Source organism: Pipistrellus hanaki, assembly GCF_964339955.1.
Source record: "Pipistrellus hanaki genome assembly, chromosome: X".
Taxonomy (NCBI): Eukaryota; Metazoa; Chordata; class Mammalia; order Chiroptera; family Vespertilionidae; genus Pipistrellus; species Pipistrellus hanaki.
In genome coordinates, this window is record NC_140524.1 from 85,361,205 (window position 1) to 85,388,898 (window position 27,694).

Below are 27,694 nucleotides of genomic sequence, written 5' to 3' on the forward strand. Positions count from 1 at the left end.
TATTTCTTTGCACTCTTAGGACTCATAGAGCAAAATCGGGATTGGAGAAAAATTAAGTCTCATTCTGTGGCTAGCAAAATACAATTCATAGCTACACTTATGTGAACATTAATAGGGAATCAGCCAAATTGTTAAGTGATCTACTTGAGTGGGATTTTTAAATGTTATGCCATTATCAATGTCACTAGCATATTGAAACCGACTAAAGCAAATCAGTTGGTTAATCATTAAGGATTATTTAAGTGACAGTATCTAAATAGCATTTTTTATTTTGAAAAATCATGCTAGTACAAGAATGAGCCAGGTGGTTTACAACTTAGTATCCATAATTTAAAGGAAGTAGTTGTCACTCAAAGGATATTTAATTGAATTTTCTTATGATTCGTGTATGCTAGGATTTGGAAAAAAACTCTCTTAGGTAATATGAGAAAATGAAATATGTGGATTTTATTATCAGAGCTCATCTCTGATTACATTTGCTGAACTTTGCTATGTATATTAACTTCCTCATATTCATAGCAGTGAACTCTGAAGTTTTTAAAAATGTGAATATATACCTTTTTCTGGATAATTTTAAAGAATTTTGGCTTGCATGAGGACTTTTTATTTTTCTAAAGGTAAAAAAAAATCTCTTAAAAGATTTAATTACTCCAACAACAGAAAATGGGAACTTTGTTTTCTAAAAGAGAACAGAATCTTTGGAAATGTTGCTCACAATATTTAGATTGTTGACTAATTCTAAAGGGGAACGACATCAATTAATACATTAAGGAGCATTAAACGTCATATTTTTAATATTTTTTTATTGATTTTAAAGAGAGTAAAGAGAGGGAGAGAGAGAGAGAGAGAGAGAGAGAGAGAGAGAGAGAGAGAGAGAGAGAGAGAGAAGAGAAGGGAAGGAAGGAAAAGGAAGGGAAGGGGAGAAGGGGAGGGGAGGGGAGGGGAGGGGAAGGGGAGGGGAGGGGAGGGGAAGGGGAGGGGAGGGGAGGGAGGGGAAGGGGAGGGGAGGGAAGAGAAGAGAAGAGAAGAGAAGAGAAGAGAAGAGAAGAGAAGAAGAGAAGAGAAGAGAAGAGAAGAGAAGAGAAGAGAAGAGAAGAGAAGAGAAGAGAAGAGAAGAGAAGAGAAGAGAAGAGAAGAGAAGAGAAGAGAAGAGAAGAGAAACATAGATGAGAAACATCAACATCAATGGGCTGCCTCCTGCAGGCCCCTTGCTGGGGATCAAGCCTAAAACCCTGGCATGTGCCCTGATCAGGAATCAACCTCTGAGCAACACCAGTCGGGCTAAACATTATCTTTTTATTCAATAATGCATACTGTGAAAATTTGAATAAAATTAATTTAGATTATGGTATATGTAGCAGATGAACAATCATGTGTTTTAACACTCTTGACTTTCCTACAAAATAATTAAAACTTGCATGAAGAACCAGACTTTAAAATCTACCCTAAATCCCATATAAATATAATTATACTATAAGAAAAATAAATATTTCTTCTTTAAGTGTATACATAAATTAAGGATATTCACAATGTGGTATCTCAGAAGAAATGTTCAGCATGGGGTGAATAAGGATGCTTGAGAAAAATAAAACTCAAAGAAACATTTCCCCTTCCATGCCTCCTTTCTTATTTGTTATTTCTATCACCTCTCCTATGCTCCTGTCCCCAACTTTTCCTCCCTCCTTATTCATTTTTATCTCCACCTCAACCTTCGTGTTTCTCTACTATTTTTGGCATTTGTTTCCTTCCCATGGGCTCTTGCACTTTGTCAGGTCTTATATACTTCTTTCCTGTCCACATATTCCTCCATCCCCAGTGGCAAATAAATACCTTGTACTTTAGCTCCTTCCAGAATATTTTTGTTTTTCCAGTTCTCCTCCTCAGTATTTTCCTGCTTTTCTAGACTCCTCTTTGTTTCATCTGTATATTTCTTTCTTTTGACTCTCTGCTGTTATGCATTTAGAAAATGGCACAGAAGGGCACTGTTCTCAGCAAATCTTTAGCACAGCCATCTGGAATACTGCCATGAAGTGAGGCTAACTTGCCATTGTTCAATTTTTCCCCATAGTGTCTGAAAACTGCCTTGATCTGGATAGAAAGTTATCAACATCAATGAAATCAAAAGTACAAAAATATCCTTGATTATTTTTCCCTTAGAAATCTAGGCATAATTAATGTTAAACCAGATATGATGAATGACACTGTGTGAAACAAACAGTTCTCATCTTAGCCTCTTATTGTAAATGGACCCTTGATATATACTCAGTTTTTGTTTTCAAATGATATGCACCTATCCATTAATTACATATTATTTTTGACATATCTTTTACATAAAAGACTCTCTTCTAAAAACTCTCATTTTGGAAACAATTTATAAAAATGTTCACCGTATTTGCTTATTTTTCCTTTCTGATCTAAACTCTAGTTATCTTAAGCTTTGTATATTTTTTTAAAAGTTATACTAAAATGTGTATACTTTTTCATTCCTGTCAAAACAGATTTACCAGAGTTAGGTGAACTTAAAATATTACTGTATAAGTTAGAAAGTTGATTTGCTCTTTCCATAGTTTGCTGCATTTCACTACAGCAAAATTGTAAATGTAAACTTATTCCCTAGAAGATGAACAGGGCTGCAATTTTCAACTAATTGGGAGAAGCAGCCCTGAGTAGAGCACTGTCAGGCTGATTTGAGTCTTAAGATATGATGATGATTATTATGTCAAATGTAATCAAGAATGTGGGTCTGAACTGACTAAAGGGCTGGCTGTTTTTAATTCAGGTTCGTATATGAAATAGACCTCTGGTTCACCGGTAGTCACAGCTGGCTGTAAAATAGAGCAATTTTTAAAATGTGATTCAGTTATCTATGGGGCTGTAGAGATCAGGGATTGGACACACAGGGAGGAAAATATCCTAATTATTTCCTAAAATTATATTTCTTTGCAGTATAATATCCTTCATTTTGAAATTTCCCTATAGCTCTGTATCAGTGGTTTTCAACCTCCTCAGATCCAATGTCATCCCTTTCTTTCCTTAGAGCGAATACTTTGTAACACCCACTTTACTATCATAAACCAAAATTTGTAGAAAATATACCTAACCTATAGACATATTTTTTTTTTAAAAGTATGCCCTGACTTTAATTTTAGAGAAGTAAGAGTCATTTATAATGAAATCATGTGTATTTCAGTATGCAATTATTCCATCAGGATCAAACTAGAACACAAGTGAAGTTTTGAAATGATTTCACTATGAATGCAGTATCAACAAATGCAGAGTGACACCAGTTTTTCCAAAGTGCCAACGAATCTTGACAAAATTCTAAACAACACAAAGTAAAATTGTCCTTGGATTTCCATGGCAGTTAGTTGCATTTCTGAAAAATTCAATGTGTATGAAATCTTGACAAAAGTATTTGGCCATATGTAAAATTGAGGAAGGTTCTAGGTTCAAATGTTAATAAACAGTATTTCCCTTTATATGAGTGCCCAGTGGTACATGCAAATGTGCCATGGGACTTGAGACAGTTCTTCATTGTGCTCAAAGTCCCCCATCTCCAGTGACCGCCTATAAAATGCTAATGGCACTCTTCAATCACTGTTAGTTAACCATCCTCCCTCAATTTCCAGAAAGGCTATGTTGTGTGGTCCATAAAAGTGGCTAATTTTTTTTTCTAGGCAAAAACTGACCTGAGGATTAATGAATAACATTCTCTGAGAACCATAGAGTTGCCATTTTCTCAAGGCTGAATGAAATGTACACACATTAAACATCTACTAGATTGTCTAGCAGTCTTTTAAAATTCTGTGATTATCACTGCAGTTATAATCTATTTCCATCACCTTTATTGAGTGGCATAGTCTCTTCAAAAAGATGATGACATCCCTCCCGTGGCTATATTAATTGCCTTCAAACTGGAGGTTGACAAATGCAGTTAAATTCTATATAAACATCACAGGAGATAATGTAACTCCTCGAGACATTTAAAATGATGAGTGCTACTTAGATGGAAGCTGTAAGAGAAATATGAACCTACTTCTTGAAGAGATCAGCTAGGTAATTTAGTAAAACGAACACAGATGCATATGTAGAGATAAATAAAACCTATAGTATCTCTAGATTTGAGGCAAAAATAATTTTTTGCATTGAGAAATTTTAGAATGGAAGATAAGAAAAATGCATCAGTCTATTTGCATTTCATCAGGGTATTTGACCTGGTCTTTCATTATATTCTTGTGAATAAGTAGGAGAAATACTGGCTAGATGCAAGATAAACTGGATAGTTTAGAAACTATTTTCATGCTTTTATACAAAGGATATTGATGAATAGATCAGTATCAAATACTGAAGGAAGATCCCTGGTGCTATATTACAAGGTTCTTTTCTCTTCCCTTCCACATTGGATGTTGACAGAATATGAGAGGAGCTACAGAGATGATGCCCATTCAAATCTGTGGGTAATACAAAGCAGGGAAAGTATGAGTACATTAGGTGACAGAGCCAAATGGGTGCCTGGACAGAATAAATTATAAGGTCCTTTCAGTACATGATATCTCTGGACCATGATCAAACTTATAGGCAATCAGAAAATTTACCAAAGTAGTAGATTAATTTTGACGGAATTTGTTTATTGTGCCCTCTGTTTTAGCAATGCACCTAAAAAATAAATTGAATTAAAATTCTTTGCAGAAATGCATTTTAAAATTTCTAAAGAAAGTAGGTTTTCATGTTAGAGTAGAAATTAAGTCATTGAATATTAAATGTAGCATATTGCCTAGTGAAATAGTCCACTATTTTATTTTCACTGCTAGTACAAAACTTGATGAAAGATACAAGCTCCAAATATTTAATATCTATGCTTCTACAAAGCAAAGCACAATTCTGGTCACAGAGTTGCTTATTATCATTTTTAAACACCTTAGATGTAACTGAAGAATAGTGTATTATTTAATCAGTCAACTCACACAAAGAAATAACTTTGATTTGTAAGTTTTTAAGAACAATAGACTGTGTCATAAGACAAGTCTAAATAAATTTTAAAAGATTGAAATCATATCCAGCATCTTCTCTGACCTTAATGGTATGAAACTAAACATCAATCAAAAGAAAAACACTGAAAAATACACCTAGACATGCAGGCTAAATAACATGTTACTAAATCAGTGAATGGCTTAACAATGAGATCAAGGGAAAAAATCAAAAGATAAAATCACAGTAATTTCTCATAGCAATATTTTTCTGATATATCTCTGCAGAGAAGATAAAATAAAAAAATAGATGAGTGAGCTACATCAAACTAAAATGTTTTGGCACAGCAAATGAAACCATCAACAAAAGAAAAAGACAACCCATTAAATGGGATAACATATTCGTGAATGATACATCTGACAAGGGTTAATATACAAAATTTATAAAGAACTTTTACAACTCAACACCAAAACAATAAGCCATCTAATTGAAAAGCAGGCAAAGGACCTGAATAGACACTTCTCCAAAGAGAACATACAGATGGCCAATAGACATATGAAAAGATGCTCAATGTCGTTAATCACCAGAGAGATGCAAATTAAAACCACAAAGAGATATTGCCTTACACCTGTCAGAATAGCTGTCATAAATAAATCACCAACCAACAAGTGCTGGTGAGGATGTGGAGAAAAAGAGTACCCTCATGCACTGTTGAAGGAAATGCAGATTAGGTCAGTTACAGTGGAAAGCAGCAAAGTGTTTCCTCAAAAAATTAAAAATGGAACTACCTCATGACCCAGCAATTCCACTTCTGGAAATATGTCCAAAGAATCTCAAGACACTAATTCCAAAGAATATATGCATCCCTATGCTCATCAGCAATGTTATTTACAATAGCTAAGAACTGAACACAGCTCAAGTGCCCATCAGTAGATGAGTGGACTCAAAAAGCTGTGGTACAGTTACGCAATGGCATACAACTTGGTTGTACAAAAAAAGGAAATCTTACCTTTGTAACAGCGTGAATAGACCTGGAGAATGTTATGCTAAATGAAATAAGCCAGCCAGAGAAAGACAAGTATCATATGAGTGAAGACAAATGTAGAGATAACGACCCAATCTAGCTATTAATGTTAGGAAATATACCTTTATAGATATTTACACTGCTAGTGATAAAAAAATTACATTATACAAATTATTGAGAATTTATTTATTTATTTTTAAAATATATTTTTATTGATTTCAAAGAGGAATGAAGAGGGAGAGAGAGATAGAAACATCCATGATAAGAGAGAATCATGGATTGGTTGCCTCCTGCAAGTCCTCCACTGGGGATCGAACCCACAAGGCAGGCATGTGCCCTTGACCAGAATCAAATCTGGGACCTTTCAGGTCGCAGGCCAGCGCTCTATCCACTGAGTGAGTCAAAACAGCTAGGGTGAGAACTTATTTAGAGTAGAAATTATGTCTAACTATAAGCCCAACCCTAATCTGTTTTTATTTATCTGGAAGGTAGTATAACTGCATTTTTCTAAAGATTTTTTTACAGTTTTATAAATATCCAGAATAGTAATTTGTGTCTCTGTATTTGAATCAAACCAAATATAATTAGTTACTCCCAACATTATTTTTGTAAATTTCCCAAAGAGTACCTTTAGGTATTGTATCAGTAGAAAATATAAAGTGGCCAAAACCGGTTTGGCTCAGTGGATAGAGCACTGGCCTGCAGACTGAGGGGTCCTGGGTTCGATTCCGGTCAAGGGCATGTATCTTGCTTGTTGGCACATCCCCAGTGGGGGGTGTGCAAGAGGCAGCTGATAGGTGTTTCCTTCTCATCAATGTTTCTAGCTCTTTCTATCTCTATCCCTCTCCCTTCCTCTCTGTAAAAAATCAATAAAACATATTAAAAAAAGAAAGAAAATATAAAGTGCACACCTTACATTAAAGGAGGGTAATTTATTTGTTAACAATCCTAGTTAGGGATATAGATAGATATATAGATATGCTTGAATACTTAAGCTGTTCATACTATTTTGTACATTTCTTTTATCATCTCATTTTTCTGTGATATAAGCTAAAAACACAAATCAAAGGAAATGAGTAATGCAGATAATAGAAAGTAGATTTTTTTACTGCTATCTCCTAATATTTTCTTTTCAAAAATGTCATAATGATTTTAAGGAAAATATATAATTATGGTTGTTTCTCCAATGATATAATGTGCAAATATCGATTTTAAAAATATTCATAGAGTAAAAATATTAAAGTGATAGAGTATGTATTTTAAATTTTCTTTCCATGACTGATAATGCTTATGCATGCTTATTATCTAAGTCCAGGTGATTTTTTTTTTTTACTAAAATGTCTGTATCATTGAAGGAACTTTAAACAGATAGCTTCAAAGCTGCGGTTTATCTTTCGAAAACTAATCTATTTTTCCTGCAAGTGTGTTGCTTCTGCACGTGTTAAAAAGTCATCCTGTGTTGTCTGGGGTGACGAAAGATGGGAATGAGTTTTCTGAGAACTAATCAGCAATACTTGGGGAACATTTAGGTCGTGGTTTCCAATTAACTCTGGAGAGTTAGAGTAATTTAGTACCAGACCTCAAGAAGAGGGGATGAAAACCTCGTTAATTCCTAAGTCAGTGAACAGCAAACCAGCAAATTTGCGTTAAAAATGGATTTTTGTTTGTTTGTTTTGAAGCGAAGACCAGCTAGATCTGTCTGCAATAGTTAGTATTGGAGAATATCTTTGCATGTGTATTTATTTGTGTATAGATTTTTATGTTTCAATGACCCTCCTTATGGTAAAGTAACAAAAAGGTAAATTTGTGCTCCAAAATGAAGAATATGATTCAGTAGCATAACCTTCCCTGTACTTTTCTTGCTTTTACTACAATTAATATATCAGAAGGGAGTGGATAGCGATGTCTATTTTCAAAAAATAAGGAAAACTTATTTTCTAAGACTCAAGATTTAGGTAGTAATCTCAATTCTGCCACTTACTGGTGTGCCACCTTGAGAAAGTCATTATTATTCTCTCAGAATCAACCTTTTCAACAGCAAAATGAAACCAGTGATAACCTGTATCATATATCTAAAAATGTTTCTTATTTTTGTGAAAATCAATTCAATTAGGCAAGTGTTTAATGATCATCCCTTATTGTGTTTTAAGAAAAAGTCCAGCTAAATTATCTCCATTCCTTTTATAGAAAAAGGCCAAAAAACCTTTCAAAAGAGATTTATCACTTATTAGGCAATTTGATATTGCAGTTCATAGGGTGATGCATGAATCCAGGTGAATTAGAGCCCTAATCATATTGTAACTGTAGTTAAATGTTTACCTATCTGTCTCTTTTACCAGACTTAAATATATTCAATGCTAATGTCAATGGTCTCATTGACATTTATGTCACCATCACCTAACTTAAATCCTGACACATAATACATATAGAAAAGAAGCATGGCTGGCCCAATAAATGAGATGTTGCTAAACATGTGGAAATAATAATGAGGTTCAGATTTACAGATCATTTGTATAGAGGTTGAATTCATTGGGATGAAATGAAATATCCAACTGGAAGCATACCAAATTAAAAAAAAAAAAACACAAAAACCAACAACAACAACAACAAAAAAAAACAGTAGCAGCTTGTAGATCTGGAAAAAAAAGGGGGGGGATATCTTGTGAAATAATGAAAGAATAAGTCTGAATAAGTTTTAAAACACTTAGAGCTGCTATATGGCTGTTAAAATTTTTTAATTTATTTCCTGTGTTCTACCTTAGAGCCTGCATCTTTCACCCTAGGTCAATAGTTAAATTAAAAGGACGGAGGATATTTCTTATTTCACGGTTCTATAACAGAGGAAAAAAGAGAAACATCCAGTGCCACAACCCTTCTATAGCCATATTTCTAGGTAGATGTTGTCCAAAACAGATAAAGCTGAGGCAGGAAAGTTGGAATAGGGAACAAAGGCGTCAAGCTCTACCCCTCCCCTTTGCTATCTTGGCTGAAACACCACAGACAAGACTGTCACTGACCATCTGTTCCCCTAATTCCCCTCCCCAATTTACTATAATTGGGAAGACCAAAAAGAAATTCCTATCTGGAGAGGAGAAACAAGGACAGCTCACGTAGGCAGTCACCCCATCAACATCAAAAGGAGAGGACTACCCTATGCCCCCTTGCCTATATTTAATAAAAACCTTCCACCCAGACACTATTATTGGTGCATCTAGTTCTCCAAGTCACCGACTCTCACTTCTTGAGTGCATACTATCGCTTCAATAAATTTACTGTGCTTTGCTAAATCTTTCTGTCATGCTTTCGAATTACTTCCTGTTCCATGACAAGGACCTAGATGGGGTTGAGGCCCTGCCTTTCGACTCCCTGAGTACTACCCAGCATCAAAGCCACAGTCTTAGATTTGTTGCCAGAAAATGAATTAATGAAATGCTAGTCCAAGCATTATTGGAGTTTGTTTGGGTTCTTCCGGCTAATTAGTACAAATTACTAATAGAATTGCTGGATCCTTTCTACAAACTGCTGTATAGCCATGGTAATAAAATTTTAGCTGCTTCTTTCAAATACAATACAAAGTTATTTACCAAAAAAATCAAAGTGTAATTTACTTACTTGCAAACCAGTACAGAGTTATGCTTACAGATAATTTGAACTTCAGATTAACCCTGGTTCTATGAGTGCTATTTGACATAGCTAGAAATTTTTTGTTCTTAAGCTAAGGTGCTCATTCATTCTGATCTATAATAAACAAAAAAAGGGGGATATGATCACCCCTACAAATATCATAGGATATGATAGTGGTTAAAATGAAAATAAACAAGGAAAGAAAGTTTCAAAGCATTTTATTTGGTTACTGGACAATACCAGGGCCCAGATGGAAGTGTATTATTTACAAGAATGAATTATGTCAATTTCCCCATTTCTCACACAGAACCACCTGGAAAAACTAGCCTTCTATATAAGATTGACCCTTATTTTCCTAAAAATATTGAATGTGTTTGTTTCTATCGACATGTAATATATAATACATATAAAATCCTGAAATGCAGTATACTGATAAAGTATTGTCCATCTATGTAGCTAATAATGGAATATCTATATATTAAGCTTTTCAGCCTTACTTTGGAAAATAGTAAATTTCCCTTTTCTCCTTTGCTTTTTATGTATTAGGTTGATCATAAGAAATTGATGATAGTCAACTTAATAGAAAATCTAGATTCTTAGAGATTTATTCAGAGATACTATGACATGTGAGTGTATGTACACATGAACAAGTTTTTATGTTTAGTGACAGATCTAAGTATTACTTATCTGATTGCCATGTTGATCATAAGTTCTTAAAAGGAAAATGGAGATGCTAAAGACATGTCTTCTGTGATCCTCCCCCTTATATAGAATTGTCTCTGGATGGGCACCTTCTTGGGCAGGTACAGGGTTGTAGTAAGCTTTCTAGCTCCAGCACTTTCCCCTTCCAGTAGATTTTTACTAGTACTTCTAATTGGTAATAATGCAACCAGAGATGCAGTAGCTCTTCAGACCCATTGCTGAGTGTGACAGTCCTCCATCCTGTCTCCCTTTGAGACCACAATCTGTGCAAGTGGTTGTATATTTATCCACATACATATCTTAGGCAAGTATATTTTTGAAAGACTTAATAGTGTGACAATTCAGGTTCTTGAGAAGGCAGTGTCTTATAAAGTGATTAATATGCGGAATTTCATAGGAGAGTGCTCTCAGAATTCCCACTTGTGAAGGGGAAGAAGGGGAAGGAAGTAGAATAGGGCAGAAGGAGAAGCTGGGCTTCAATGAAGCTATAACTACAACATCCGTTCTCCCCTCCTGTGGTCTGCCCTCCCCTACAGAATTGAGTTGGAGCAAGGGGGCCAGGTTTTTATAGTCCACACATTAATCAGTCATTGGGTACATGCTACCTCCAGCAACTTTCCTAGAAATTAGTGCAAAATATATTTAAGTTCTGAAAGGGGGCTGACAGCTCAGCACAGCTCCCACTGTACCAGTAGTTCAAGTTTGGTCTGCAGTGGCAGTGATTCTCAAGCTGTAGACTATCAGAATTACCTGGAAGGCTTGTTGAAGCATAACTTGCTGGATGCCACACTCAGAGTTTCTGATTTAGTAGGTTTAGGGTAGAGCTTGAGAATTAACATTTCTATTAAGTTCTCAGATGATGCTCATGCTGCTGGTCTGTGGGCCACAATTAGGGAACCACTGTACCATACTGCCCATGTTTACATACTAAGGATGGTAGATGATGCCCTTATGAAGGGATAGAAAACCTTTTGAAGGCACCATACCATTCCATACTCCATCAAATTCTTAGCTATTTTCATACATTCTAAAGTTGAAATAGCTGAGGATTAAAATTTGTTATGTAAATAGTACATAACCAATACAGTAGATTATATTGGTAAAGCATCGTTACTACTTCTGATATCTAGTCATTGTTACATTTAACATTCAGCCAAATTTTCTTCATGGTCTATAATTTGATAATCTAGATAGGAATTTACAAAATAATCCAAGTTTAAGATGTTTAGTTTTACTCTAAGGCATTTTTAAAATTTCTTTATGATTCTCATAATGTTTACATTTTTTATAATATAAGCCATTTCAAGCTACATGGCTACAGACAAAAAGTACATTCAGAGCCATTAAATGCACAAATATAGCATACGTGTACCCTTGACTTGTTTCTGGTCTTGACTTGGCACAATGAAAACTTAGGAATTCAGTGTACATGGTCTGACCTCAGGAGAAAGGATGCAGCCTTAAAATTCCCACACAAACAGGAAACAACAACCTTGCCCATGACTGAAGTGGCCTGCTGTTGCTGCCACTGAATTTTTAAACATATTTTCCAAATTGGAAAATACTCAGCCTGATGTTGTCAGTATTTCAAACCATAAGGGTGTTGTTTAGGAAAACGATGCCTTACTGTCCTGAAAGAGTTACTGTTCTTCCCTAAAGGCCTAATTTACAAAGCAGCAAACTCGCTGGTAGGATTTGGCTGGAAATCTCATTGTCTCAGTAGAACCCTTTCATCTGATTTATGTGCATTATGTTTTACAAAGAACTCAAAGTTATTTACTGGTTACTTTCTCTGGAAGCAGAGGGTAAGTGGTGTTTCAAGTTTAAGAACAAGAAGAGGTATGATGCACCAAGTGCAGCTCATCGTGAAAATGAAGCTGATAAAAAAATGCATGGTGTCTAATTCTCTGAGCTTCACTCTGCCATGAGACTTTCATACTGTCTTTTTATTTGGTGTGAAATTAGAGTATGTTCAAAAATATGTCGGTATTTACTTCTGTATTTTTCTTCTGGAATAGGACAACATATTTCTATCCCAAATTTGGGGCTAGTTATGGAGTAAGTCTTGGTGATTTCTAATGCATAAGCCAACCTAGAAATAGTAGCTTGAACTGGATGAAATTGCTGCCTTTGGAGCCAGAAATGCTCCAACATCAGCAGTTACATGTGCTGCAACCTGTACAATTGTAACATGAAGAATCTTTTGCTGTAGCAATGGTTCTGAATTTTAAATCATACTAAATTAAAAGATAAACAACCATTTGGATCTTTCTCCCTACATTGAGAGTGTGCCTGAAAACTAGTGAAGCAAGGACCCAGAAGTCCAGGGAAGCCCTGGAACTACACGAGGTTTAACTGATTTCCCTAACCAGCCCACTAAGCTACCTTTCAGCTGTGCAATATTAAAGTTTATTTAGGAGTTGATAAATAGCTTAGTGCAATGCTTCCTTTTTTCCAATAGCTACATCCTCATAAACCTATTCTACCCTCCACCAGTTAATGCAGACAGAAGATTTTTCTCCAGTGTGAGTGCCGAAATGACACTGTAGAAGACTGTATGCTCAGCAAAAACTTCACCCATGATGAATAAACAGCTCTTCCGGGGACTTTGCTGCCGCTAGCTCGGCAGGAGTTGTTTATTGCCTGGTTTGCACATCCCATGATAAAGTTGTTGCTGAAATAAATTGCAATTTTGCATAATTATTGACAATCACATCTTAACAAGCAATGTGTATCATATTCAAATGTTCAATTTTTTAAAATCCATTTTCAGTTTATGTTGAATCCCAGAAAGTGTTTGTGTGGTAATGGAAGGCAAATACAGCATTGAAATAGAATACTAATTCCCTCATTGCAGACAAAATTTACCTGAATCTTTTTAGTTGGGATTGTTACCGCCTAAGGCAATTTTACCTCCCAAGCTATTATTATGTAGATGTTTACTGAGGGTATGTGTGTGTACCCACAATACTTGCATTGTATATATTTTAGGAAATGTGAATAATTCTTTTGTAGAATTTTTTTTTTGTCAAGGAATGTGGTTTATTCCCTCTAAAGGACTAGAGGAAGTGAGAGAATGGGGTGTAGGCAGAGGAAATTAACACTTTTGAATGACTATAATGTGTAACTAGATAACTTGTGAGGCTTTACAGACATTGTATTTTCATTCTCATCATAGCCATATGTACTTCAGATGAGAAACTAAGAAATAAGAGAGGTTAAGTAACCTTCCCTATCACACAGTAGGCAGGAAATATTGGGATTTAAATCCAGATCTGTCTGTTTATCCAGCTCTAACTTTTCCATTACACATAAATTTTTCTTTTGGAAAATATTCTCGATTATATGACAAACAGGTAATGAAATATAAAGCCAACACAATAGTTAAAACTATTAAGACACCATAGCAAGTGTTACACAAAATAATATTCTGCACAGAGCTTTCTATGAAAGTTGTTATTTTTCTACTTGTTAGTCTTTTGTTTTCCTTTTTCCTCCAATCCCCTTCTCTTTTTTCATCCAGCATTCTACTTTCTATTCTAGTTTTACAAAATCTTGACTTTCCTCCTGGCCTATCCAATCCTGGTTTCTGCCTCAGGTGATATCAAAGATAAGCATGGTGTAGGGATTTTAGGGTTTTACATATAAAGATCAGCTCAAACTTTTATAGCATATTAACATACACTTTGAAAAAATAAAATAAACTCTCAAAATTAATTAGTAAAACCTAGAAAGTTAAACAACATTTTGAGAGTTCATATATGAACTTTCAAAATCTAAATATCCTCTATAATAAAAGGCTAATATGCAAATTGACCAAACAGTGGAATGACCAGTCGCAATGACATGCACTGACCACCAGGGGGCAGACACTTAATGCAGGAGCTGCCCCCTGGTGGTCAGTGTGCTCTCACAGGGGGAGCATCACTCAGCCAGAAGTCGGGCTCACAGCAGACAAGCACAGCAGCAGTGGCAAGAACTCCTGCCTCCAAGAGAGCGCTAACAATGACCCCTGAGGGCTCCCAGACCATGAGAGGGTGCAGGCAGGTCTGAGGGACTCCCCCCACACCCTACTGCACAAATTTTGTGCAATGGGCCTCTAGTATGTATATACACACACATTTGTGTGTGTGTGTGTGTGTGTGTGTGTGTGTGTGTGTGCGCGTGCGCGCGTGTAAACAAATGTGTGTGTATACATACACTATTCTAGTTGTTTCTTTTAAGAGGAGCTTTAACAACAACTTACCCAGTTTATATACCGTATTTTCCGGCGTATAAGACGACTTTTGAAATGAAAAAAAGTCAACCGAAAATTGGGGGCAAAAGACCAAAATTGCACAAAAATTACCTGCAGATCTTGATGGCAAATTAAGTCTTTTCTTTGAAGTGGGGGGTAGTCTTATACAGTGAATATAGGTCTAAACCTGTTTTAACTGTAAAATTAGGGGTTGTCTTATATGCTGGAAAATACGGTATACAGTTTAGTCCCTTTAGCCATGTCTTTTTATGGGGTTCTCTGGGTGCACCATTCAGATATTTGAGAATTGCATCTGAATATTTGTTCCTTTGCAGAGTGAATGAGCGAGAGGCTGCTTTGGAAGAAACTTATAGATTACTGCAACAGTTCCCCCTGGACCTGGAGAAGTTCCTTGCCTGGCTTACAGAAGCTGAAACCACTGCCAACGTCCTACAGGATGCTACCCATAAAGAAAAGCTCCTAGAAGATTCCAAGGGAGTAAGAGAGCTGATGAAACAATGGCAAGTAAGTCAAGCATGTCTACTTTAGCACTTTTGTGAATCTGATTGAACCATTCTCGGCGTTTGTCCTTGTAACTGATATGCTGGGGACAAAATATTTTCATGGCCTGATATATTTAAACATTTGTGCAAGAAGGAGAAAGGCACAGGGAGAAGGGAGAGTCATTACTATTTCATTTAACAACCTGATCTTCTAAATAGTACATATTTTCAACAACAACAAAAAGAAAAACTTGCACATAAAACCAGAGCTTTGGTCAGGGAGAAATTCCTCAGAGAAAGAAATTAGGGGTTGGTTTATTAAATTGGAAAAGTTGCCAATTTGAGTGTTTATTTAATATCTTACAGGGAAAGCATCTGTATGAATTGTCTATTTTATTTAGCATTGCTAACTTAATCAGTTTCCCTTCATTACTTTCAAATACATTTTGAAATGCTAATCTGGCATTTTGTAGCTCTCTTCCTAACATGATCTGTGAAAATAAAAAATGAGATGGCTAAATTTGTCATAGTTAATGATAATACAATTTTCAAACAATTGTTTTTCCTAGAAACAAAAAATTGCCATAACATTTCATATCATAAACTGTGAAAGCAGAAGCAGAAGGTAGTTGTGTTTAATGAAGTCTTGGTGAGAATCATATTTTGCAGCTCAAGTTTATTCTCAGTACCTGATATGATTTTCCTGAACAATGATGGAGTTTTGTTATGTATTGTTGACTTTTCTGGCTTGATGTACAAACTTCACTATTATCACAAATACAATTTGGAGTGTTAGAATAATATGACCAATTTTTTGGACTAACTTCATTTGCCTCTTTGTTTCATATTTTTAAATCATGAAAAAAAGTCATATACACAAGGTTGAAAAATAATTTCAAAATCAAATTATAATAAGCAAACGCTTTTCTCCTCCCCCTTTTTGTTGTTCTTGTTTTCTGTTTTGAGTTGATATTTGATCTACTTTGCTGTTCTGGTGCATAGAGTGGATGGCAGTGGCAATTTATCACTTCTTGAAGTCTTCATTCTTGCTTTATCATTCTCCTCAGACCCTACTTGCCCTTCCACAGTGTGTGTTGAATCAGTTTGATCGTTTAGCGGCAGTTCGTTTAGAAGAATATCTGACTTTATCTTTGCAGATATCTCCCATGGCTTGAGAATGTAAAAGCAATGCAAAGTTAGACTTTTTTGATCACTCTTAAATAAATGGTTAGAAAATGTGATGCTGTAACTTATTTTACTTACAGCATTTCATAAATAAAAATTTCTCCATATAAATGCCCATAAAGCCACCCTATAATTTTAATAAATACTATACAGATTCACATAATTTCATTAGCTATAATAAAAAGTAAACTTAAAGTGGAATTTCTAGCAGGTTACTTTAAAAAAATAAAAAATATTCTGGTGACTCAAAATAATTTTATAACAGGAATTTAATAAAATAGCCCTTAAATTAGAGATTAAGTCTGGTTGAGTGCAAATATACATCCATCTATCACCTATACATTTTATATTTATATCTGCATTACTATACAATGAAAATTCATTTGTAACTCCTAATCTTGAGAAACTGTAAGATTCTGTATCATTAAAGAAAAAAGTTGCCATGTTTCCTATCTATATTGGAAGAATGGAGAATAAAGTACATTTTGAGTTTAGATTTCTGATCTGTTTTAAATACAGTTGGAAATTATGTTGATGAAACTTTCTTCACTTGTGCTATATTACTCATAAAAATGTATTTATTCTTAAAACCATATAAAACTACTCCAGAGTCTCTAAAAATCTTAAACACTGTTTTCCCGTACTATGGCAGGACTAAGATTTCAACATTATTTTAAAACAGAAAATTTTCTCATTCCCTCTTAGTTAATATTGTGTTTTCTATTAATACCAGTTGCCTGAGGTTGAAACTACATTTTATGAATAGGAATGACTTTTATAGCCAGCTCTGATGTCAGTTAGATGGCTCAATAATGGTCTTTTGATGAAATATTTAGAGGTACTAAGGTAAAAACTCTAAAATACTGAAACTCTTGATTATTGTTAATGGTACATGTCAACTGAGATAATTGAATCAAGATACTGGAGTTTACAAGCAACAAATGGAAGTGCCAATTTTGAAAGTAACTAAAGCCACATATCATAGGAGATTACAAGCAATTTCAGTTATTTAAGCTAAGTGGAAGTATTTTCTTTTTTCCCTCTGAAGATGATTTTTAAATCTTGAACAAAAGGAAATTTATATGATATGTGGAAAGGAAAAATGTTTAACCATTTGCCTTTTCACTTCATTTCAAGAAGCTGGTAGTGGCTAGCCAGTGTGACTCAGTGGTTGAGTGTCGACGAATGAACCAGGAGGTCAAGGTTCAATTCCTAGTCAGGACATCTGCCCAGGTTGTGGGTTCAATCTCCAGTGTGGGGCATTGCAGGAGGCAGCCAATCAATGATTCATTCTCATCATTGTTTTTTTCTCTCTCACTCTCCCTTCCTCTCTAAAACCAGTTTTTAAAAAAGAAGCTGGTAGTATTATTGTTTGGTTCCTGCTGTACAGTACTCCCCCTTTATCCAGTTTCAGTTACCTGTGCTCATCCATGGTCCAAAAATAATGAATGTAAATTTTCAGAAATAAAAGAATTATAATTTTTAAATTGTATACCATTCTGAGAAGCATGATTAAATTTCACTCCAACCACCCCACCCCAAGAATGTGAATCATTCCTTTTCCCAGCATCTCCATGCTATAGATGCTCCCCATGCATTAGTCACTTAGTAGTCATCTAGGTGTCAGATAGACTGTCATAGTATCACAGTGCTTGTGCTCAAATTACCCTTTTTATATTTAATAATGGCTTCAAAGCATAAGAGTGATGATCCTGGCAATTTTGATATGCCAAAGAGAAGCCATAAAGTGATTCCTTTGAGTGAAAAGATGAGTACAGTATAAGATATTTTTAGACTACATTCACATACTTTCATTAAAGTGTATTATAATAATTGTTCTATTTTATTATTGTTATTGTTGTTAATATATTACTGTGCCTAATTCATAAATTAAACTTTATCATATGTGTATATGTGTATGAAAATAACATGGTGTATATAGACTTTGGTATATCCACAATTTTAGGCATCTACTGCAGCCTTAGAACATATCCTCAGGAATAACAGGGGACTACCATATAGTAAAAATAGTTCTTACATATTTAAAGAAAAGAACATTCCAAATGCCTACCCAGAGAAACAGCTTTCCCAGTGGATCAAATATATCTGTTCACTCAAAAACAGTGATGTTTTTACTTTATATGAATGCTACTGAATAGAAACAGAGGAGGGAAAACCTTCACAAAATATGTTTTTCTTTGATACTGTCTATCAGTCATTCTCTATATGGCACCTCCAGCTCTTACTAGACTACCTGATTCTCACTATTGTTTGTCATCTACTTCATAGGATATTTAATTCTCCCAGCCATAATTATAATCCATGGGCTCTATAAGCATACACATTTTATGAAGAATATGTGAACTTAATGGAATTAACCTGATTCATTATACTCTGAAAGCCTTTAAAATTTCTTTCTTATATTAGAAAAATGTTATTTACTTTGTTTACTAAAAGTAAGGACATAATAGTAGTCCTTGTACTTTTAGATAATGATAATTTTCTTTAAGTATATTGTTAATTTTAAACTGGAATTTATAGCCAATATATTTTTATATAATACCAAGCATATAGAGCTCTGAGACATATTTTGAGTTTTTTAATTGAAAATGTATCCTTAAAATGAAGAACTATATTCATAATTGAATCAGGTTCTTCCAGTGTCTAAAACATTTCTTGTTTTGGGCCTCAGAGAATTGATAAAGATGGTCATGGTTCCAAATTCTAACATAAAATCATAGGTAACTAACTGAAAATGGAAAGACTCTGCATCTTTGCTAATATTTAACAAGATTTCATCAATCATAACTAGTTTTCTAAGCACCCCTAAGAGATAAACCTAATGCCAGCTTGTAAAGGTTGTGGCTGTGGTATATGGTGGGAGAGATGGTCACAAAAGTGTCATAATTAGTCCCAGCCAGAGAGGCTCAGTGGTTTAGTGCTGATCTGTGAATCAGGAGATCACAATTCACTTCCTGGTCTGGGAACATGCCCACTTGCGGGCTCAATCTTCCCAGTTTGGGGTGTGCAGGAGGCAGCCGATGAATGATTCTCTCTCATCATTGATGTTAACATCTCTCTCTCTTTCTCCATTCCTCTCTGATTATATATATATATATATATATATATATATATATATATATATATATATATATATATATATTACAGTGGCATAATTAGGACCTTTTTTTCAATGAGAGATACTTATGGAGCAATTAATAGTTGAGATTTCTTCATCTATGATTGGGTTCATGGCTCTGGCCCTATCTCTCAACTCACTCCCCATTCTGATTTCATTTGTTTGACCCATGTCTCCTCCCAACCCTCTTTTTAATTATAAAAATTCCCTTCTAGGAAACAAAGCATAACCAGAAATACAAGTTTGATACATTTTGAATTATATATCAGAGTATATCTTCAAATTGATTAAGATATCTTATATTTCTAATACATTCTTGAAATTTAAGAAGTAACTTCTTTAGTATTTCTTACAAAAATCTTGGCCCACTGGATAAAATTAAGGGAAGAAAGAAGAACATACCCTAGCCAGTTTGGCTCAGTGGATCGAGTGTTGGCCTGTGGACTGTAAGGTCCTGTGTGCAATTGCAGTCAAGGGCATATGCCTGGGTTGCATGCTCGATCCCCAGTAGGGGTGTGCAGGAGGTAGTCAATCAATGATTCTCTCTCATCAATGTTTCTATCTCCCTTTCCCTTCCTCTCTGAAAACAATTTTAAAAATTATTTAAAAAAGAAATAGTGAAAACATTTTAAAGTTTAGAAAGTAAACGTCAACGAGGAAAAAAAGCTTTACCATTAGCAAAGCCAAATTTTGGTGCAAAACTCATACCATGAATAAAGTAAAAGTATTTGGGTATTGTATCCAAGATCTTGAAAAAGCACTTTCCATAAAAACAGCTACTTTCTTCTATTATATACACATGGAAAAGTTCTATTTTCCCTTTTATTCTCACATAGCTACTGTAAAAAGTCCATACACATTCACAGTATTATACAGATCATAGTCAGGTTGTGGACCACGTACTTGTCATCTTACTGTAGTCCATACTTTATTATGTTCCAGGTTTAGACCCTGAAATTCCTATAGTTCACAGAGAGAATAAAAAAGAAAATAGTGAAAATAATTAAAATTTTAGAAAAGAGTCAGTGAGGGCAAATATTCAAGACTGGTGCTGTATCTCCTATAGTAAATAATCCTAAATATAGAACATAAGAATCCATTCATTTTTATCAAATGATCAAGAAAACAATCACTTCAATTTAATACAATGAGTTTAGTCACTTGATTATAAGGTTTATAACATTCTGAAACATGTTACCATTATCTCTTTCATATGTAAACATCTTGAGTGTATTACAAACTTGAGAACATACCTTTCTCGATATTGCCATTAGAGTTAGCTATTATCTTGAATGATGCACGGAAGCAATAAGTTGAATAACTTTGTAATCAATTATTGGATCCTGTAACTTTATATATACAGTACAAACCTAAAGAAAGATACATAGTTAAGAAGACACTCTGCACACTTAAAAGTCAATTTGATCGCCTCTCATAACAATTGTATTTTATTCCTTACAGAGCTTTGTGAGAATCTTGTAAGATAACTAGAGGCCCAGTGCACGAATTTGTGCACAGATGGGGTCCCTCCACCTGGCCAGCAATCAGGGCTGATCAGGGCCATCTCACCCAGTCCTGATCAATTGGACCAATGGGGCCAGCTGGCCATGGGAGATGAGGTGCAGAAGATTGGCCAGCTGTGGGAGGTTGACTGTGGGAGCACACTGACCACCAGGGGGCAGCTCCTGCATCCAGCATCTGCTCCCTGGTGGTCAGTGCACGTCATAGCTACTGGCCAGTCATCCAGACATTGGACTGTAATGGTCGCTTGGGCTTCCTATATAATATAAGCTTAATATGCTAAGTGTCTGGTTGTCTGGCCGTCCATTTAACCAATCAAAGCATAATATGCTAATGATATGCTAAGGTTGCTCAACCACTCACTATGACATGCACTGACCACTGGGGGAAGACTCTCGACTGGTTGGCCAATCGCTATGATGTGCACTGACCACCAGGGGGCAGACATTCTGATCAGTAGGTTAGCTTGCTGCTGGGGTCCAGCCAATTGGGACTGTGCAAGATGGGCCAGACATACCCTGGAAACCTCCCACAGTCCCTCTCCATCTGGCCAACCTCCTGAGTTTCTTCCTGGCCCCAGTTGTGCACCAATGGGATCCCTCAGCCTGGCCTGTCTCCTCTTGCAACCCGGGACCCCTCAGAGGATGTCAGAGAGCCAGTTTTGGACCGATTCCTGCAGGCCAGGCCGAGGGATCACACGGGTGCACAAATTTGTGCACCAGGCCTCTAGTTTATATATAAAGATAAATATAAAAACACTTTAAAAAGCTGTCTTCAAATGAAAGATCTGTATTATTAATGTTCTGAATTTCCATTAGACAAAAGTCAAACTGAAAATATAAACTTAACACTGTACTCTTTAAAATCAATAACCAGTTACATTAATTAATAATGACCCCAGCTGGTGTAACTTGGTACTTGAGCTTGGCCTATGAACCAGAAGGTCAAGGTTCAATTCCCAGTCAGGGCACATGCCTGGGTTGCTGGCTCAATACCCCGGGTGGGGCATGCAGGATGCAATTGATCAATGGTTCTCTCTTGTCCTTGATGTTTCTACCTCTCCTCCCTTTCTCTCTGAAATCAATAGAAATATTTTTTTAATATATTTTATTGATTTTTTACAGAGAGGAGGAGAGAGGGATAGAGAGCTAGAAACGTCGATGAGAGAGAAACATCGACCAGCTGCCTCTTGCACACCCCCTACCGGGGATGTGCCCGCAACCAATGTACATGCCCTTGACCGGAATCGAACCTGGGACCTTTCAGTCCGCAGACCGACGCTCTACCACTGAGCCAAACTGGTTTCGGCTGAAATCAATAAAAATATATTTTTAAAAATGAAGATAATATCTAAAGTTTTCATTATTTTTATAATTGACAAAGCATTTTTACTTTCATTCTCTAATTTGATTCTCACTGAAAACCTCTGGTATTGGTATGATTATTACTATTTGCAATTGAGATGGTGAAATTAGAAAGGTTAAGTAATCTAGCTATTATTACTTCCTTGAAAATCAACTAATTTGAGTATTATTACTCCAGATGAGGAGGGAAATTATTCAAAAGAAAAACCTATTAAATAAATGCTTAGTTTTATGGAATTAATAACACCATACATTTATCCTATTATTTAGCTAGATAATAATAATAGCTCACTTAAGAGATTACTATGTGCTTGACAGTGAACTAAGTACTTTGCTTGCATGATACTGTATCATCCTATACTTTCTACAGATGAAAAAAAACACACTGAAGTTTTAAGAGATTGGGTCACTTTTATAAGGTCACACAACTATATAAAGAGAGGAGTCAATATATAAACCTGTTGGACCTTTTGATCTTCGACTAATCCTAGTATACTATCCATTACTCTAAATGGACTCAGTCTTCCAGGAAAAGAACCAAAATAACCCAAAGCAAGTTTCAAATCATTCACCTAATAAGAATTAGTTAATAAATAGAACATCCATCTTTCCTTTACATTTTTCAGTCTACTTTCTACATTTACCTCTCAACTAAAATACTTCTCTATGAAATCACCATGATTTCCAAATGCGAATGAATGCCTTATGGCCCTATAAATCTATGCATAATTTGTTGTAGTTGCCCACCCTAGTCTTCTGGAAAATTTCTCACCTCTTTATTCGCTGGGATATTGTGTTCTACTAATTTTCTCTGACCTTTCTAACTACTCATTCTCCTCCTCCTCCTCCTCCTCCTCCTCCTCCTCCTCCTCCTCCTCCAACTCCTCCTCCTTCTCCTTTTCCTTCTCCTCCTCCTCCTCCTCCTCCTCCTCCTCCTCCTCCTCCTCCTCCTCCTCCTCCTCCTCCTCCTCCTCCTCCTTCTTCTTCTTCTTCTTCTTCTTCTTCTTCTTCTTCTTCTTCTTCTTCTTCTTCTTCTTTACCTTAGGATCTATTCTGAGCTCTTTTCTGTCTTCATTAGTCTCATTCTCTTCATTCAGTAGTTAATCAATAGTTACTAAGTGTCAGTTATCAGCTAGGTTTTAGACTAAAAGCAGTCTTATGTCTATCACCTATAGTCCAATGATTAGGGAATTTAAAAAATTATTTTTCCCGTATCAATCCCACATTTCTTACTGTATGTGGAGCATATATATTTTATACAAAGTCTTTATCTCTTATCCTGCCATTCATCATACCACTGACTTTTTAGTCAGAGATCTCAAACCAGTCATTTCTACCTCTCCTTATCACTTTCCTTACTTTCTAGTTCATTTTTAAAATCTATGGATTTTATGTTTCTCATCCTTTGTACTCATGCTTTTCTGTCCAATCCCCTTAACACTCTTCTAACTCATGTTCTTATTACCTTCCTCCACTCCTTTCTGCCAACTGCATTGCTCCAATCCAACTTGCAGATTGACATTTCAAACTATGCTTCCTAAAGCATAGCTTAGATTATGACTCCATTATATATTCCATGAGAGCAGATATTTCATTTATTTATTCACATATATTCCCATTTCAAGACAATGCTGAACACGTGATAGGTGCTCAATAAATATTTGTCAAATGAATTAAAGAATATAGAACTCCTCTGTTCAAACACCTTTTATGACTTCTCAAAGCTTTCAGAATATTCTACAAACTATTTCACCTGGCCCTCCAGGATTGATCCTCTATCTCAATTCCCAATCTTATTTCTTATTTTTCCTCCTCTTGTACCTTCAACTTCTTCTAAAATGCATAGCTAGCCAACTTACTGTTTTGTCTTTTTAAAATTACATTTATTGGGGTAAGAATGGTTTATAACATTATATAAATTTTAAGTGTACAGGTCTATAATCATCTGTATATTCAATTGTGTACCAACCACCCAATGTCTAGTCTACTTATATTACCATATGTTTGACCTCTTTATCCTATTCATCTTCTGCCACCCCCTTCACCTCTGGTTACCACCATACTTTTGTTATTGTTCATGTTTTGTTGTTTGTGCCATTGTGACAATATACTAGTAAATGGATCTCATGTTAAGTGAAACTAGTCAGAAAAGGACAAGAACCATATGATTTCAATCATCTGGGAGATGTAAAATAAAAATAAACAAGCTAACATATTTTTAAATCTTTTTATGTCCTTGTTCCTTCTCTTGGGATACATTTTCCTCATCTCAGTTTACCCAGATACTACGTAGTGTTTTTTTGTTGTTGTTGTTGTTTATTTGTTTTTAAAAAGGCCATATTCAAATCCTTTCTTATTCTCTGAGCACCCAAGCTAGAACAAATATTGTCTCTCTCTCTCTCTCTCTCAATTCCCATAGGTAATTACCTGCATTTTAAATTATGTTTAGTGCTTTCCATATTGCATCAGAGAGGCTGGAGAGAATAACATTTAATAGTGTGGGAGTTGAACCTGACTGCTTAGGTTTACATTGTGATTCTGATACTTATTGACCATGGACACATTGCTTAATTGCCCTCAGTAAGCACAGCTGTAAATTAGGGGTAATAATAGCATCTACTTCGTCAGGTTGTTGTGAGGGTCATTCAAATTATATTTGTAAAGTGCATAAAACATTATTTCACACATAGTAAGCAATCAGTAAACATAGCTAGTGTTGTTATTATCAGGTGTGTGTGTGTGTGTGTGTGTGTGTGTGTGTGTGTGTGTATGAATGAATAGATGATAGATAGGTAGATATATAGATGATAGATAGATGCTTTTGTATTGTTTGTTTCACTATAGACTTTAATGGCACAATTCTCATTTGATTTGAATAAGAAATACATAGATTAATAAATATTCCCAAGACATTGGCTACCATGTTATTAGAACTCAGATTTAAAAAAATTTTTTTAATTTACTGGGGTGACATTGGTTAATAAAATTATATATGTTTCAAGTGTACAATTCTATAATAATTCATCTGTATGCTGTATTTTGTGTTCAACACCTCAAGTAAAGTCTCCTTTCATCAACATTCATCCCCACTTTTCCCTCTGTCTACCTCCTCTCACCTCCCTTCCCCTCTGGTAATCACCATAGTGTTGTCTATTTTTATGAGTTGTGGGTGGCTTTTTTTCCCTTGCTTAATCCTTTCACCTTTTTTTTACCCAGCAACCTGCCCCACCATCTCCCCTCTAGCAGTTGTCAGTCTGTTCTCTGTATCTATAAGCTTGTTTCTATTTTGTTAGTTTATTTTGTTCATTAGATTCCACATATAAATGAAAGCATGATACTTATCATTCTCTGACTGGCTTATTTCACTTAGCATAATATATTCCAAGTCCATCCATATTGTGGCAAAGGTAATATTTGCTCTTTTTATAGCCAATTAGTGTTTTATTGTGCAAATGTACTACAGCTTTTTTTCACCCATTCATCTACTGATGGACACTTGTACCGCTTCCAAATCTTGGATATTGTAAATAATGCTGCAATGACAATGGAACTGCATATATTCTTTCAAATCAGTGTTTTGGGTTTCTTCAGATAGATTCCCAGAAGATAAATCATGGGGTCATAAGGCAATTCCATTTTTAATTTTTTTTTTTTAGGTAATTCCATACTGTCTTCCACAGTGGCTGCACCAATCTGCATTCCCACCAACAGTGTACAAAGGTTTCCTTTCCTCCACCTCCTCACCAACACTTCTCATTTGTTGATCTGTTGATGATAGCCATTCTGACAGGTGTGAGGTGATATCTCATTGTGATTTTAATTTGCATTTCTCTGATGATTAGTGACTGTTGAGCATCTTTTAATATATCTATTGGCCATCCCTATGTCCTTTTTGGAGAAGTGTCTATTCAGATCTTTTGCCCATTTTTAATTGGATTGTTTGGGGTTTTCTTCTTAAGTTGCATATATTCTTTATGAATTTTGGATATTAACCCCTTTTCAGGTGCATCATTGATAAATAGGTTCTTCCATTCAGTGGGTTGTCTTTTCATTTTGTTGATGATTTCCTTTCCAGTGCAAATACTTTTCAATTTAAAATAGACCCATTTGTTTAATTTTTCTTTTGTTTCCCTTGCCAAGGAGATGCAACCTTATATGTAAGTCTTTAATCCATTTTGAGTTTGTCCTTATATATGGTGTAAGGTGATCTAGTCTCATTTTTTGCACATATCTGTCCAATTTCCCAACACCATTTATTAAATAAACTGTCTTTACACTATTTTATGTTCTTTCCCCTTTTGTCAAATATTAATTGAACTTAAAGGTGTTGGTTTTTTTCTGAGATCTCCATTTTTTTATTGATCTATAAACTTGTTTTTATGTGAGATCATGCTGTTTTGATTATTATGGCCTCTTAATATAGCCTGATATTACAGTGGGATTCCTCCAACTTTATTCTTTCTCAACATTGCTGTGACTATTCAGGGTTTTTTGTGGTTTCATATAAATTTTTGGAACATTTTTTCTGGTTCTGAGAAATATGCCATTGGTATCTTGATAGGAATTGCATTGAGTCTATAGATTGTTTTGCATAGTATGGGCATTTTAATGATGTTAATTTGTCCAATCCATGAACACAGTATATGCTTTCAGTTGTTTGTATCTTCTTCAGTTTCTTTCTTATATGTCATAATTTTCTGAGTACATGCATTTTACATTCTTTTTAATTTATTTATTGATTAAGTTGTTACTTTATATTTTTGGTTAAATTTATTACTAAATATTTTATTTGTTGATACAATTTTAAATGGAATTATTTTTCTTAGTTTCCCTTTCTTATAGTTCATTACTATTGATGTATACAAATACAACTGGATTCTGGATGTTTATCTTCTATCCTGCTATATATCAGTTCTAATAGTTTTGTGTTGAAATTTTTAGGGTTATTTATATATAGTATCATGCCATCTGCAAATAATGAAAGTTTTATTTCTTCCTTTCCATTTGGATGCCTTTTATTTCTTCTCTGGTTGCTGAAGCTAGGACTTTCAGTACTATGTTGAATAAGAGTAGTGAAAGTGGACCTTGTCTTGTCCCTAATCTTAAGGAAAGTGCTTTTATCAATAGTTTTTCCCCTTTGAGTATACTGTTGGCTGTGAGTTTGTCATATATGATTTTTATTACATTGAGATATGTTCCCTCTATTCTCAGCTTGCTCATGGTTTTTATCAAAAAAGAGTGTTAGATTTTAACAGATGCTTTTCCTGCATCTATTGATATGATAACGTGGTTTATACCCTTCATTTTGTTTATGTTGTGTATCACATTTATTGATTTGCAGATGTTGTACCAACCTTGCACCCCCAGAATTAATCCCACTTGATCATGATGTATGATCATTTTATTATATTGCTGTATCCAATTTGC

The 27,694-nt window shown here is 35.1% G+C and overlaps 1 protein-coding gene across 3 annotated transcripts in view; it reads left to right on the forward strand.

Moving 5' to 3' along the window:
- Positions 1 to 27,694, forward strand: part of DMD (dystrophin) — a 2,141,216-nt gene that overhangs the window by 1,587,036 nt on the left and 526,486 nt on the right. For all 3 annotated transcript variants that reach the window (XM_084869361.1, XM_084869360.1, XM_084869362.1), the window contains one exon: positions 14,891 to 15,080. In XM_084869361.1, the coding sequence (XP_084725487.1) occupies positions 14,891 to 15,080 (190 nt within the window). The remainder of the gene's footprint in view (positions 1 to 14,890; positions 15,081 to 27,694) is intronic.